This window comes from Capsella rubella, unplaced genomic scaffold (assembly GCF_000375325.1).
Source record: "Capsella rubella cultivar Monte Gargano unplaced genomic scaffold, Caprub1_0 scaffold_6, whole genome shotgun sequence".
In the NCBI taxonomy this organism is placed as follows: domain Eukaryota; kingdom Viridiplantae; phylum Streptophyta; class Magnoliopsida; order Brassicales; family Brassicaceae; genus Capsella; species Capsella rubella.
The window spans coordinates 7,893,048-7,908,802 of record NW_006238918.1 but is presented as its reverse complement, the minus strand read 5'-3'; the positions used below and the strand labels follow the sequence as shown (position 1 = coordinate 7,908,802).

At 33.2% G+C, this 15,755-nt stretch overlaps 3 protein-coding genes across 3 annotated transcripts; 2 read left to right on the top strand and 1 right to left on the bottom strand.

Moving 5' to 3' along the window:
• Positions 1–68: 68 nt before the first annotated feature.
• Positions 69–3,950, top strand: LOC17883785. Its single transcript, XM_006287087.2, has 10 exons — positions 69–427; positions 622–856; positions 957–1,043; positions 1,134–1,303; positions 1,758–1,897; positions 2,060–2,231; positions 2,340–2,931; positions 3,013–3,125; positions 3,239–3,482; positions 3,578–3,950. The coding sequence occupies exons 1-10, from the start codon at positions 222–224 to the stop codon at positions 3,806–3,808; spliced, it is 2,190 nt and encodes a 729-aa protein (XP_006287149.1). The 5' UTR covers positions 69–221; the 3' UTR covers positions 3,809–3,950.
• Positions 3,951–4,540: 590 nt separating this feature from the next.
• On the bottom strand, positions 4,541–13,120 carry LOC17884391. Its single transcript, XM_006287956.2, has 7 exons — positions 13,088–13,120; positions 8,121–8,228; positions 6,944–7,185; positions 6,328–6,661; positions 6,135–6,223; positions 5,776–5,867; positions 4,541–5,034 (listed from the first exon to the last, which is right to left on the bottom strand). Exons 1-7 carry the CDS (start codon positions 13,118–13,120, stop codon positions 4,778–4,780), a joined length of 1,155 nt encoding a protein of 384 aa, XP_006288018.2. The 3' UTR covers positions 4,541–4,777.
• LOC17883558 (putative GEM-like protein 8) lies at positions 12,827–14,092 on the top strand. Its single transcript, XM_006289097.2, has one exon. The coding sequence runs from the start codon at positions 13,218–13,220 to the stop codon at positions 13,848–13,850; it is 633 nt and encodes a 210-aa protein (XP_006289159.2). The 5' UTR covers positions 12,827–13,217; the 3' UTR covers positions 13,851–14,092.
• The last annotated feature ends 1,663 nt before the right edge of the window (positions 14,093–15,755 follow it).

The window sequence follows — 15,755 nt, the reverse complement described above, 5'->3', positions numbered from 1 at the left end:
TCGCATTAATCAGTTTTCGTTGTCAAGAAATAAATACTGCGAAACACGGATAAGGAGAGATCTCTGTGAATAGAGTTGTTGCGTACTAGGAGTCTGCGAAGCTTGCACGAGAAGAAAGCAGAATGGGAAAGAGAGGAATCTAAATCGGAAAGTGAACCCGAGAAGCAATCTAGGATTACGATTTTACCAATTCTGATCTGATTAATTTGTGGTGATTTCCGATGGAAGAAGACGGTGCCGGCGGTGCGAAAGTGGGAGCGCTGGAGAATTTCATGAGGACGCAGCAGAGCTCCTTGAAATCTTTATTCCAGCGTAAAAAATCGTCCTCTGGTCGTGATGGAGATGCTTCTCCGTCACCTATCGCTTCCCCGAAACCTATTCCTCAGCTCTCTCTTCTCGCCAATTCCGTTGTCTCCCGTTGTTCAAAGTACTCTATCTCTGTAACCCTCTCTCAGATTCTTCATCAGTTTCGAGATTCATATACGTTTCGGATCCTGGGCTTTACTTGCCATTGCATAATCTTTGATACGGGAATCTGTGTAGCAATTTAGGATATTAAAAACTTGGAATTGGTGTTCTGTGAATTTATTTAGGAACTCCATTTTTTTTGGCCAATTGCAGGATCCTTGAAATAGCCACAGAAGACCTGCAACATCATTTTGATGTTGAGTTGCCCGAGAGTGTTAAGCAACTATTGACATATGCAAGGAACTTTTTAGAGTTCTGCTCTTTTCAGGCACTTCATCAAGTTATGAAAAAACCTGATTACCTAAGTGATCCAGAGTTCCGTCAGCTTATGTTTGATATGATGCTTGCTTGGGAGACCCCAAGTGTCGCTAGTGAGCAGGAGAACAAAGTAAGAAATCTATCTATCTGATCTTCATTTTTGGTGTTTTATTGAAACAGAAATGTTTGGATTAATCTTCTTGTTTTTGTCTCAAATTTGCCAAGTTTAGGATGCAGCATCTCCCTCCAAGCAGGACTCAGAGGATGAGGACGGCTGGTCGCTATTCTATTCTAGTCCCACTAATATGGCAATGCAGGTTATTACCGTTTTAGACTTCTTTTCTTTATACATTATTTATGATCAGAAGGACTGAACTGATTTTTCTCCTGAAATATATGCTTAATAGGTTGATGAAAAAAAGTCTGTCGGACAGGAGGCGTTTGCAAGAATTGCTCCGGTTTGTCCTGCCATTGCAGATGCAATAACTGTACATAATCTTTTTGATGCACTGACTAGCTCGTCAGGCCACAGGCTTCATTTTCTTGTATATGACAAATACATCCGCACACTTGACAAGTATGAACTTACCTCTACCTTTTCCATTCCTTCGATTTGTTATTCTGCATTTGTTTACTTGATGCGCCGTCGAAGTGTTATAACAAGTTGGCGATGTTGTAATTTTGGTCTCTTTTTTTGGTACTTCGAATACTTCAGTCTACTTCTGTAGTATCTAGTTACTTATTCTTACCTCAAGCACACCTAATGATCCCTTTGCTGGCAAAATATTACGTCAGAAGAGTATTGTTTGCTAATTAATATTAAATTCTAATGTTGAAGATCATTTAAGTTTTCTGTGGCTCATTTAATGGTATACAAAGCAGGAATGAATATTTTTTGGATATCATGGCTTCGATTTAGAAAGAGATAAATCCACAGAAAAAAGTGTTGCCCAAATTTTTCATGCGGATGTTTCTTTTCTCAAGATATTTGGTTATTCTCTTATTTTTTCTTGCCCTTATTGTATTTGTAGGATTTTCAAGGCTGCAAAAAGCACTCTAGGACCTTCAGCTGCGAATCTACAGCTTACCAAGGGAGAAATAGTTCTTGATATGGATGGTGCAAATCCTGTTTTACCGGTTCTTAAACATGTGGGAATCTCAGCATGGCCTGGTGAACTCCTGGAGAAATCTCTGCAAATAGTCATTTTATTTATTCTAACATTCTGCATTGGCATTATATTATACCTTAAGCAAAAGTAGAGACATGGAAATTGTGGTTTAAGTTGGTTGGTTTCGTTTCCATCTGAATATTTATCAACATCTCCTTTTGTAGGTAAACTGACACTTACCAATTGTGCTTTATATTTTGATTCAATGGGTGGTGGTGATAAGCCCATGCGATATGATCTCACTGAAGATACGAAACAGGTCATCAAACCTGAGTTGACAGGGCCATTGGGTGCTCGTATCTTTGATAAAGCCATCATGTACAAATCAATTCTAGTGTAAGTATGCTCGTGGACTATAGTCTTATGTCTGTCCCATTTATGATCCTTCACAAAATAAGTGCTCATAGATTTTTATATTTGCTTTATCTTGTTCTGTTTGTACAGGCCAGAGCCGGTATATTTTGAATTTACGGAGTTTAAAGGCAATGCTCGTCGAGACTACTGGTTGGGAATATGCCTGGAGATCCTTCGTGTACAGTGGTTCATACGCAGATACAACTTTAAAGGGATTCAACGATCGGAAATACTTGCAAGAGCAATCCTTGGCATATTCCGGTACCGTGCAATAAAGGAAGCTTTCCATGTCTTCTCTTCCCAATACAAAACACTGCTTATATTTAACCTGGCAGAAAGTCTCCCTGGTGGAGATATGGTCTTAGAAGCTCTATCTAGCCGTGTCTCTCGCATAACCACCGATGTTTCTTCTGATGTCGGTTCTGTTCAGTACATGAAATGGCCCTCAAAGTTATCTCCAGTCTCACTCAAATTGCTTGAGCATTTTGGCTTGAATCTAGAAATTGGGACAAATATGGGTGAAGAAATGGCAATCGTAGGAGATTTCTGTGTTGGGGAGACGAGTCCATTGGAGATAGCTCTGAAACAGTCAATCCTAGACACAGACAGGGCTGAAGCTGCTCAGGCGACTGTGGATCAAGTGAAAGTAGAAGGAATTGACACTAACGTAGCAGTTATGAAGGTATCACGAGATGATTCGTTCTTCATCTTTTTTCCTTTTTCTTTGCTTCATAGTTACTATTAACGGATAGTTACATTGCAGGAGCTATTGTTACCTTTCATCAAACTAGGCTTGCGTATAAATCTCTTAGCCTCTTGGAAAGATCCTTATAAGTCAACAGTGTTCATGATATTAGTCAGCTATTTGATCATCAGGTGAGATTTCACCTTTAAAGACATGATGGAAAAGATTGATTACAGTGCCATCACAGGAAGCTAAGTTTTGATTTGTTTCTTGATGAGACTCAAAATCTTGTTATGTTGTGCAGTGGGTGGATTGGTTTCATACTTCCGTCAATATTAGTCCTAGTGGCTATAGTGATGTTGTGGCGTAAGCAGTTCAACAAAGGGAAAGAACCAAAAGTCGTTCGAGTGAAAGTTCCACCAAGTAAAAACGCAGTGGAGCAGCTACTCGTGCTACAAGATGCAATTAGCCAGTTTGAGTCGCTAATCCAAGCAGTTAACGTTGGTCTCCTCAAAATAAGAGCCATTACTCTTGCAATTCTTCCACAGGTATAAATATAATGTGATTAAAACATGATGACTGGTTTGAGATATATTATAGATTTGCGGTTAATAATAACTCTGTCTCTGTAATATGTTTCCAGGCTACGGATACAACGGCTATATCGCTTGTGGCTATGGCAGTTATATTGGCGTTTGTTCCAGTAAAGTACTTAATAACGATTGCGTTTATTGAGTGGTTCACGAGGGAAGTTGAGTTGAGGAAAGCGAGCAGTGACCGGTTAGAGAGGCGGATAAGAGAATGGTGGTTTAGGGTACCAGCAGCTCCTGTTCAACTCATTAGACCCGATGATGGCAAGAAGAAGAAGAAATGACACTCTCACTCGCATTTGTCTCTCTTTCTAGACAACATGCTTTTGTCTTTTTAGAATTATGTATTTGTTCTTCTCCATTTTAAGTAAGATTCAGGTTTATTTCAGAAATATGAGTCGCTCAAATTGGTTTCATCAAAAATAACTAATTTGCGTAAAAAGTTATTTAACGCGATAAATACAATCCCTTCTTCATTTGGCAAAGTCACTGAAAAGGAAGAAACTACTACACCTAATGAAAAACCATTTCTTTCATATAGTCAACGTTCTTGTGATTGATACTAATGCAGACGCAACTTAATTATTGTTATATCATTTCTAGATTAAGGTATTAGTTTAAATATATGCATGTATACAAATACATTATTTTATGCATGTCAGCCTGTATAGAAATACACTATTATAATATCGTAGACTACACTAGTACTATATCTGTATATCCCAATAAGATGAAATCCAAAGCACAATTATAGTTCTAGAGAAACGATGATTTACATATTACTTGACTACGACCATCGATAAAAAATGGTCTAGTCCAAATATGTATATGCTAAAACAATCTAGACCTAAAAATGAAAATCAAAGTCTAGTCCAACTATAATGCAAATACTTTAACATGCAAAACAAAACAAAAAAACAGAAAAAATGATGATGAGTTTGACCATCGATAATTAAAAATGGTATGTTCCTAATTCCTATATGTTAAAGCAATTTAGACCTAAATATATGAAAATCTGATCAAATAGAGCCTGTTGACCCCCAAATATTAGCAAGTAATATCCACTTGAAAATTTCAAAGAAACAAAATCCTCAAAGTAAATAACAGCAGAAGCAAAACATAACCATCAAAGTCTGAGAAAGAGACTGGGAAAGAGTCTGAGAAGGAGTCTGAGAAAGAGTCTGAGAAGGAGAGAGTGAGAAAGAGAAAGAGATACTTCCTTAACGGCAGAATGTTTTCATATGGCGACCACATCATTTGTTTTTGGGCTTTCCACGAAAAAACTTCTGGGACATAAAGAAGTTGAAGTCGTTGTGAAAGAAGCTGACTGTTCTCAGCCACGAGGACGCAGCTTGTTCATACATCTCTATCGTCAGCTTGTCTGGTGTCCCAGGCATGATCCACACATCACCAACGGCCCTGTAAGTCACTGCAGCAAATGCAGGCAGTTCAACTTCCCTTTCACCTAAAACTCCTTCTTCTTTCCCCTTAACATCTTTATCAGTTGTTTCTGAGAAATCACAAGCCAAAAAAAATAGTTTAGATCTATGATAATAATGATAAAGAAACACGGAAAATGTAATCAATCAAACCCTTGTTTAAAAAAACATAGAGCTTATGATATCAACACCACCATTACAATCACTAGAAGTTAACTAGTTGTACTTACTAAAAGACTGATTCTGCTCTAAGAAAATAATATAATCAACTAAAAGGAAGTAAGTGTCTTGTGAAAACAGGAAAACGTATTTAGAAACTGAAGATAAGACTTTTATGCAGACAAAGAGTGGCTAGGATTGGTAACAACTTTGTGCCAGATACGCAACTTCTCTATCTCTTGTAATCAATAACAAGTATAATACCATAAAGAGACTAATCCCCTATCTATCTGAAGATTCTGATTATCACTCACGTTAAAGCATAACCCCTACTGCTCTTCAAAAGCTAATTCAATAGAGAGAATTCTCCCATGATTAAGGTACTATTATAAATCAATCAACCTCAATAACTTAATCTTTTGCATTTCTATCAGTTATATAAAAGATGATTTCCAGATAATGAGTATCAGTATATCACTATTACAGATCGTCATTTCCAAAGTAGCATACAACCTAACAAGAACAAAGTACAGGAACTATATGCCTAAATCTATCTAAAACTTGAATACTCTAAAGCACATGCAAGATGGTTTATCAGAAGTTTATTTTGATAGCAAATGTATAAATTGTTAAGTCTCAAATGACCATAGTACCTGGAAACATTGGCTTCAGCGAATGGTATGTCAGGAAAGCGGCAGCCATACCCTTTTTATTTGGCACAGATGGAATTGAATAAATGGGATACCTAAAGAAATTCCAATTTAATATTAGCACAGTAAGGATTTACGGATAAATTACTTATTTGGCATAAGACATCAACTAACATCAAAACATAAATCATGGGAATAATGCATGAATCATATGGAAACAAGTTGTTGCGAACGTGACAGGCTAATATAGTAATATGTCTCATAGAGAGACCGTGAACAATTAACTAATCACTCTGTAACCTATTCACGAAATTAGTAAGAACATGCTAAAACTGAACAAGATAATAGAAAATTCGACATACCAAGCAATAGCAATCCAGCTATAAGGAGAAAGATCTGAACTCTTCAGAGTAGACAATCCAGGGTGCTTCTCAGCTAGATCATCAGTAAACTAAAAAATACATTGCCAAGAAAACAAAATACTTTCCATTAATCAATGCTTATGGAGAACCAATCGAACATCAAAAGGGAAAACAAATATTACTATAAGATTACCTTGAGAGTAAGTGGAAACCTGTCATATGGCTTTTCTGTCTCATTAAACTGATAATAAAGGTAGCCCATGTGATCAGCATTCTCAATTGGTTTGCTTGAAGATTCAGGTTCAGCAGCTCCAGCATTCACAATTGACTTGCTTGAGGAGTCAGGTTCAGCAGATCCAGCATTCACAATTGGCTTGCTTGAGGAGTCAGGTTCAGCAGATCCATCATTCACAATTGCCTTGCTTGAGGAGTCAGGTTCAGCAGATCCAGCATTCACAATTGGTTTGCTTGAAGAGTCAGTTTCAGCAGATCCTGTCACTGTACCATCCGTTCCAATGGCAGAGCTCCTACATTCAGAACAAACTACTTGAAAGAACTACAATAACAATAGTCAAATTCAAATCATAAACAAGAACAAAACATTGGCAATGTAGATAAAAAAAAAACACAAGACAACTGAGGAACTCCAAAAAGGCATAAACTTTATAGCTCTCAAACCATCACGAACACTTGACAAAACAAGACCCTCATAACCAATTTCAAGTAAAGTCACATACTTTCATTTCAGAACTTGATACCCATGAATCAATAAGACACAATATGGTGGTGAGAGAGAAGAAAAACCGAACCTTGGATCATCATCACTGAAGGGTTTGATGGTGAAGATCTGAATGGCAGAGAGGTAAGGAACAAGGTGGTATTTAACCATTTCGTCGAAGCCATCCACGGAAATGCGAACTTCGCGACCAAAAGAGCTCCACTCCTCAAGGGCAGACCAGATATCGTCAAGTACGATGCAAGGCCTTCGGACTTCTTCATCACCTACTTTGGCTCCTGAAGCACTTGACGAAGACGACGACGATCCCTTTCTCTGCAATCAGATTTTGAAATTGAGGTTTAAACGTCTTTGTACATTATAACCCGATTTGCACTATTCGGATCCTTAAACCGGGTTGGAATAAGGCAATTGTAAACAATTCTTAGAAAAGCCCTCTTATTGTTTCTATGGTTTACACTGATCCCTCGATATTTATAATTTAACATAAATTACCCAAATAAAATAAAACCTAGACAATATTTGCTAAGATCTCATAATTATATATAAAAAAAAATCAATATTTCTATCATGGTAATCAACGACTAAACGTATATAATTAGTCTTTGACCAATCCACATAATATTTTAGCTAAATTAATTAACAGAAGAAGAACACATGCATGGTAGATTGATAGATCAAATTCTAAACCCTTTATAGAGAAATGAAACGAGAGATCTAATAAACAATAAAATTGACGAGCCAAGAAGATCATTTGAAGAACAGATCGATACCAAAAGTAGATCATACGATTCTGTTTGTAAACTTATATGTAAATCCATATCATAATCTATGTACATATAGCTCACTGTAAGATGACGATCTATTAATAGATTTTGATATAAATGTTCATTGCTTTTAAACAAATGATTTTTATAAAAAAAAATTCTTCATATTTCTGTTTGTGAAATTAATTAGATATATATATTTTTTGTGATTTAGAATGTTCATTCAAAACAAATAAAATTTGACGTTAAATAATATAATAAACATAGAGATGTGAAGATGAACGTTCTCGAAATCAGATTCGCAAATATTTGTTCTAAAAAAGGATTAAAAACCAAACAAATATAAGATTAAATATAAAATAATAATGAATTAAGACACGTGGAGATGAAGATTCGAGAAACCTCTCGAAATTAGATTCGAGAATGTTCGTTTGAACAATTTTTAGTAAAAGGATTAAAACAAACAACTAAACATAATTGTACCTCGGTATAATACCGAACTGGGACACGTGGAGCCGAACATTCGAGAAGCCTCTCAAAATTAGTCATATTTCTCCCAGTTATTTTGTTGATGAAGTTTTCTTTTTTTCTCTTTTTTTCCTTCTTATAATTATTTTTGAGATATTTTAAGAGTTTAAGAAGTATGGGAAATAAATTAATAAAGAGAATACAAACAAAACAAAGTTCAAGAAAAATTAAATGAATTAAAGTAGCTTTTTAATATATGGCAACAAAATTATAGTTCAGTCAATATTGTCTTATTATTGCATATTTAATATTGGTCTAGTCAGTCTTCATGAATTCAATATATTTCCAAATTTTTGAAGGAAATACATATAAATATTTTACAGTTACACTATCCTTTTTTTTAATAGAAAATCATACTTTGTTGTTGCAAGAGATATTTATCTCTATGTACAATATTTGGTCCCAAATGGCAATTAACTTCATATGCAATTGCAATTTAAGTGTGGAAACAATATGATTAAAAAACGCTAAATGCGATTAGTTAAAATTATGAACGGAAATGTGATTAGGCTACAAGCCTACAATGTGGTTAACATCTACAGGTTTATCAGTTGCAAATAATGAAAATTAGAATGGAATTATATTATTCAACTTAATTTTGGGTTCGCTAATGAATAAGTAAGAGTGATAATACATGGAAATGACAAGGCACATAAGAGAGGTGACATGGCTAAGCCACAAAGCTTATTAGAATCCTCCAATCACCAAATCTTTCTTTTAGGCTAAGGCAACAAAATGTCTCCCAACTCTCACTTTTCGTAACTTTTTTTCTAAATCTATTTACTTTCTTTTTTTTTGTTAATTAATGTCGAGCTACATCATATGCTAACGATTAGATAAACTATTTAATTACAGATTATGAGAATGATCTGTCATGTATAACCAATATGGACTCTTCTCTTTTCCTTTTCTTTTTTTGCTTCGCTCCTTTATTAATTTGTAACTTTTCTTTGACCAATGAACAATTTGCCCCAAAAGTATTATTTTAATATGCAACAATGTTCAATATTTTTGCACTCTTATAGAATAGTTACAGTAAAAAAATATCTTATCCGACTAACGAACTGGACCCCAAAAATGTCGACGAAATATTGTCAAAGCTGTGATCACTAGAAATAGAATACAATATGGTTTCATTAATATAATCGATGATTGTTATGGTGTAAATGGATGATTGATGCGGTAATTGCTTTACTAATAAAAAGTATTGAACGAAATTAAAGTTAAAATATAACATAAATAACTCTGCAAATTTTGAATACCCCTTAGAGAATAATATTTAAGATCAGTACATATATAATTTCTCTTAATTATATTTGTTGATCTCTATCTCAATGCAGATTAACCACACTAATTTACTTTAATGAATGCACACTAATTCCCCATAAGGTATGCTATTTAGCCTAATCTCTTTGTAACACAATTCTTGTAGGTATAGTTTAGCTATATATATATTCGACCAGGGGCGGACCCACGTTGGTGATAGTGGTGGCACATGCCCCCAGTAATATATAAAAACAAAAAAAAAAATAGTAATAATCAATGTTGTTTAAGTGGCAGAGTGGTTTCGTATTAAATCAAGTAAAGCTTGAGGTTGCGTGTTCGATTCCCTCTTGCCACATTTTGTCCCCATTAAAGTATTTAGCTGGATCTGCCCCTGTATTCGACTATATGATCTGCAAGATATCACTATGTAAACCTTTGTACTTCCGGTTTGAATTACCCTAACCGTTTTAGTTATAATTGATGTTAACTGAAAATAAAAACTAGCTACATATATATATATACTAGTTGTTGACCCGCGCTGCGCGCGGGAGGTTTATAATTTACACTTTGATTTGTTTTTTTTAACGGTTTTTATTGGTTTTTTGATGTTGTCATTTTTGTTATTCTATTTTCATATGGATTTTTTTTTCAATTTTGTATTAGTTTAGTACTTAAAAATGTTTATTGTTATTTGTTATTCGCCAGAGGGCGAGGGCAAGTTTCTGCGGTATTCTCTCTTTTTGCTAGGTATGAGATTAGAGAGATAATGTTTTTGCTGTCTGATTTTGATCTATTCCATGATATATGTTCTTGGATCTGGCTTGTTTTTGGTTTCTTCCTATGCTTATAAATATGTGTACTCTGTCAATGGTTTCAAAATCAGTGCATAGTTGCAAATGAGTTGTTCTTGTAAACATCGGTTCTAATAGATGTTTTTTCGATCTATCCTTAACCGGTTTGATTGTTGTATCCGACGTTTAACTTATCAAGTTCCAAATTCATGTATCCGATGTTTTCTCGATCTTTCTTAACTCGTTTGATTGTTGTGTAACCGTTGGGCCTCAAGTCCATGCCCTTTTGAAATTATTAATAAAACTGTTTTAAAAAGTTGATGATGTGGCGGATGATGTGGCGCTGATGTGGCGGAAATATATGTTCGTATTGTTTATGAGTAATTGGTTCGTATTTTATTTCCTACTTATTTTTTTCAGTATACCATACTTTACTTTTTTAAAACTTAAATTGTGTTTGTATAGAAAAACTATTGAGTTTTAGCTTTATTAGTCGTTGAAAAATTAAGTGTGTATAGTATAAGTCGAAGTGTGGGCGTAAATGGAAGTGCGCTTGAGAATCATTGAGAAACGTGTGCTATTAGGGTTTTTACCAAATATAGATGTAGATGTTAATATTTTGGGTCCTTTTATATGTTGGCATGAAATTTGAACATGATTTGTGGGTTTCGGGCGGATTGTTGTATTTTTAATTGTTTACATTATCTCTTTATATATTGTCATAATTTATTATTTTTTGTTTTACGGTTTTCTTTTTTGGATTTGTCGTACTTTATATCTCTTAATGATCATTTATATACTATTATATATTTATCTGATTTTATGTTTTATATTTTTTTCTGTTTTTTCATATGGAACAATTTTTAAATTTAACATATTAGTATAATTTACTTTATATTTAGTTTATTTCATTTAATAATGTTTTATTTTAATTTTCAATTTTATGAAATATAGTTAATTTTTATTTTGTTTATTAGTTTAACATATGTGTTGTATTGGAAACAAATAGTTAAATTCATATTGGAAACTTTTAAAGAAATATTATTTTTATTTTTACCTTTTTATATGTTTATAAAAAATAAGAATTCATGTTTCGGTCCGACCTATCTCACTTATGTTAGAAATTTTTTTGAGACATAAATAGATATATTTATATTCTCAAAATTTCTTAATTTTTGTTTTATTCCCGTTAAATCTCATTATCTTTAGGTTTACATTGTGTAAATATAATCATATATATATATATATTTTTTAAACATTCACTAAAAACTATAATCTATTATTTATATATTTGTTAGTATTATCGATAATTAGTAAGTTTTTTTAACTCTTAATCAATTATCTTTTTTAGTTTTATAATGTATAATATAAAAACAGACCTTTCATATTCATTTTGGAAAAACTTATTTATATAGGTTTAAATATTAAAATTAAATGATAAAATGATATAATTAATTTTAAAAATTAAATAATAAAATGAGGTGGATGATGATGTGGCTTAAGGAGAAGAGAGAAAAAGTTAACTTTATATATATATAGATATATAACACATTAATGGAAAATTAAAATATCGTATACGAAGAATTTCACGTCGATCATTTGGTTACATACTTTGAAAATGTGGTAAATTTTGGATTTGCGAGTGCAAAAAAATTAACTAATTAATTTGTAGAATCGAAATTTTGAATAAATATATATTATATGCTATGACATAATTTGTTTTTTCCTTTTGAATTTTATTGTCTTCTTGATAAATAACTACATAATCATGCAAGTCTTAACAACCATCTAATCATTCATTCACATCTTTTCAAAATTCATGTACCTATTTATAATATTGTAATCGCTAAATACAAATGTCCACTAAATATTATGGTATATATATACATGTAATATAAAATTTTGAACTCCAATAACTATATATGTGCATATCACATGGGTGACGAATTGATGAACCAACATCTATATATTGTAATATATGGTGGGATCAGTTTCAAATGGATCTCCCTTTTTGTGTTCTTATTTAACTATTTGTTTTGCTTATTTATACATTTGCTTTGTTATATATATAGTTTATAGAAATCAAATATAACCGATCTTTCTTATCATATAGCATAAAATAAAAGAAACAAAGTCATCATCATAAAGTCACAATGCCAACGCAGAAAGGTTCAAAGCCACGACGTCCCTCTTCTGCATGACTCAATTTGCTCTCACATTTTCAAAAAAGCATTACGTAAGATTTTGATTTTTTATTATAATGTTTCACCAATGTTCCCTTTTATTTAGGAAACATATCTTATCTCCTTATACATATATATATCTGAAAATGAAAAAAGCTTAGGTGTGTTTTGCCAACTTGTAGGTAAAAAGTTCGTTGCTGTGTAACGTCATTAATTACGTGTGTGATCATTTTTTTCTTTCTTTAAATTTCTCGCATCTCTCATATCAACTTTTAAAATGTTATTTGTATATTAGTTAAGTCAATCAATGGATCATTAAGAGAAATTAATTCAAGGAATCAATGTATATGAAGAAGATCCATATATATATAATTGTTTTGTTATTTTGGACATGAAACATTTTTCATTGTTACTGAAATTGCTTTAGACATATTTGTGTCGTCATAACAAGGATTTGGTAGTTGCAAAATCTTTATTTATACATTTCTTCTTTAACGATTTTTTTTTTGTTTACAAAGGCAACACAGAGCATATGCCCCCTTAAAGAAATTAAAGTAGCTTTTATCTCTATGACTTGATGACCCATCCATGACTCATCCTTTACCACAAAGGTCTTCAAGTCTCAACGATTCAGATCTTTGTTTCAACTGCCTCTTGTCTCTTTGTCTTTCCCTTTATATACCTCCCCACTAACACGGTTTCCATCATCAACCATCCACTCACAATCTCTCTCTCTCTCTCTCTCTCTCTCTCTCTCTCTCTCTCTCTGTTTCTCAAGATCAAGAATCAAGATTACTACACAATCCTCCAAGATGACATTGAGCAGAGTTCACCAACAAGTTCTTGCGTTACCTGCAGCCAAGACTGCTCCGGTTGGTTACTTGCCTGACCCTGCAGCTTCCATCAACAACCTCCAAATCCCAACTCCTTCAACAGACAAGAGAAAGAAGAAAACCGATAGCTTCACCAACGGAGCTAGAGACCAGGACAAGTTAAGACCTAAGCTAACTGAAAAAGTCAAGAGAAAGCTATCCTTGGGAGCTAAGATCCTTCAAATGGGAGGCTTAGAGAAGATCTACAAGCGACTCTTCAAGGTCAGTGATGAAGAGAAGCTCTTCAAGGCCTACCAATGTTACCTATCCACAACCGCAGGTCCCATCTCAGGCCTACTCTTCATCTCATCAAAGAAGATTGCTTTCTGCAGCGAGAGATCGATCAAGGTGGCTTCTCCTCAGGGAGATCTCACTAGGGTTCACTACAAAGTATCAATCCCCTTGAGCAAGATAAATGGAGTGAACCAGAGTCAGAACACAAAGAAGCCATCTCAGAAGTACCTTGAAGTAGTCACGGTCGATGGATATGACTTCTGGTTTATGGGATTCTTGAGCAACCAAAAAGCTTTCAACTGCCTTGAGCAAGCGCTTTCTCTGAGCTACGAGCAATGATAAGCCGCAGAGGTTTAATTTCCTCTGAGGCGCTAAGTAGTGCGGCTTAAAGAAGAAATATTTCATTTCACTTTAACCAGCTTATTCAATCAGATTATGTTAGGAGAAAGCCTAGGAAACACTTACAAAAAATATTGTACAAACTCATTTTTTCTTGCTTATATCCCTTATTGTGTCATCCGTTGTTGACATGAGCAAGAGATTTGAATATATTTAGTTGATCTCATCTGTTTTCCTGATTATTCACTGTCTTCTTTAGCACCACGATATGTCAAAAGAAGAATATACTGTACATGGAAATATATTTAAGAAAATGTGCCATGGGAGAATCCCCCTAAGACCATTTCATAATCTCTATCTTGGAAAATTCAAGATCCATTCTTCCCCTGACCAAAAGTAGGAGTCTTCTTCCATTTCAACAAAAAAAAGAAAAGAAATCAATGAAAATGTAAATCAAAAACAATTTAAATATTTGAATAAACAATCAAACATAATTAATGTTAATGATAATAATGTGATGATCGAATCATCCAAAAATAAAATAAAAATTACCGCTCAACTTTGTTGTATGTATAGTGTAATTAAGTTATTGAACAAGGATATCTCACGTTGTAACTTGTAAGAGTTGGTAATATTTAGTTTATTCCAAAGTTATGTCTCTGAGTTGCTATGACTCTTGGAACAACAAAATAAACAGCATACATATGGTATAGTCCATACTCCATCGTTAGTTTTCTTATATTCTCGTACCATGTCACTTCTTTGGAAATGTTTTGGTGCAAAAAAAGAACTGTGAAAAAATAATAAAAAATTGAAGTTATCAGCTAAATATATTCATTTATCTCTTTCTCATGAGTCCACCATGGAAAACAGAATGGGTAAAAAAAAGCATATGAATTTGTACAAACAATATCGTCACAGTCTTCTCTTCTAACTAGGCTCTTACTAATTATTTTATTGGTCATCATCGTTTAACGCTTGCTCGAGACAGTTGAAAGCTTTGTTGTAGCTCACGAATCCCATGAACCAAAAGTCGAAGTTATCGACTGTAAAAGCAAGATTATCAATGGTATCTTACATTTTAATCTTATGATTAGTTTAATAATAAATTTAAAAATTTAATAATAAATCTTAAAAGTTGTATTTGTGTTTTTTTGTTTTGAGACATCTTTATTGGTAGTATCTTAGGTTGGGGATTTAAAAAAAAGAAAAATTATATAAAAATTAAATTAAATTAAAATTTATAATTTGAGAAAACTTTATAATTATTGAAAAATTAAAAAAAATTAAAACATACATAAGATAAGATTAAGGAATGAAAGAAAGAAGAGAAAAATTAAGAAAATTGATTTTTCCCTTTATATATATATCCTAGAAAATTTTTGAGGAATGCCCCTTTTAGTGTATCCTTTTTTAAAAATACCTTTCTTTTCTATCCATTTTTAAAAATACCCCTTTTCAAATATGAAAAAATTATAAACTTTTATATGGTTGATAAGGTACATCAAGATCATCATTACTACTGGAAGACTAAATCCAAATAACTATAAGGTTTTAAGACCATCTCCAATCCTAAACCTCTGTGGAAGGTTCATAACAATGAAAAAATTGTGACAGAAGAGAGAGATTGTGCCGCCAAAGGTAAAAAAAAAGAAAAAATATTTTATTTATTTATTTAATAATGCACAACCAATGAGTTATTGCCACATACTTTAACACCCGTTGCTTAAACTCCCTAGTTTAGGCTAGCCCCTTAACTTTTTATTCCTTTTTGATTTAATTTTGATGAAATTAAACTTTAGAACCTAACTATAAACCTCCCTTTGGAGGTGCCCTAAGAGGTTCTAAACGGCATTTATAAGGTTTTTACAAGGTTTTTAAAAGGTTTACAAAGTTTTTATAAAA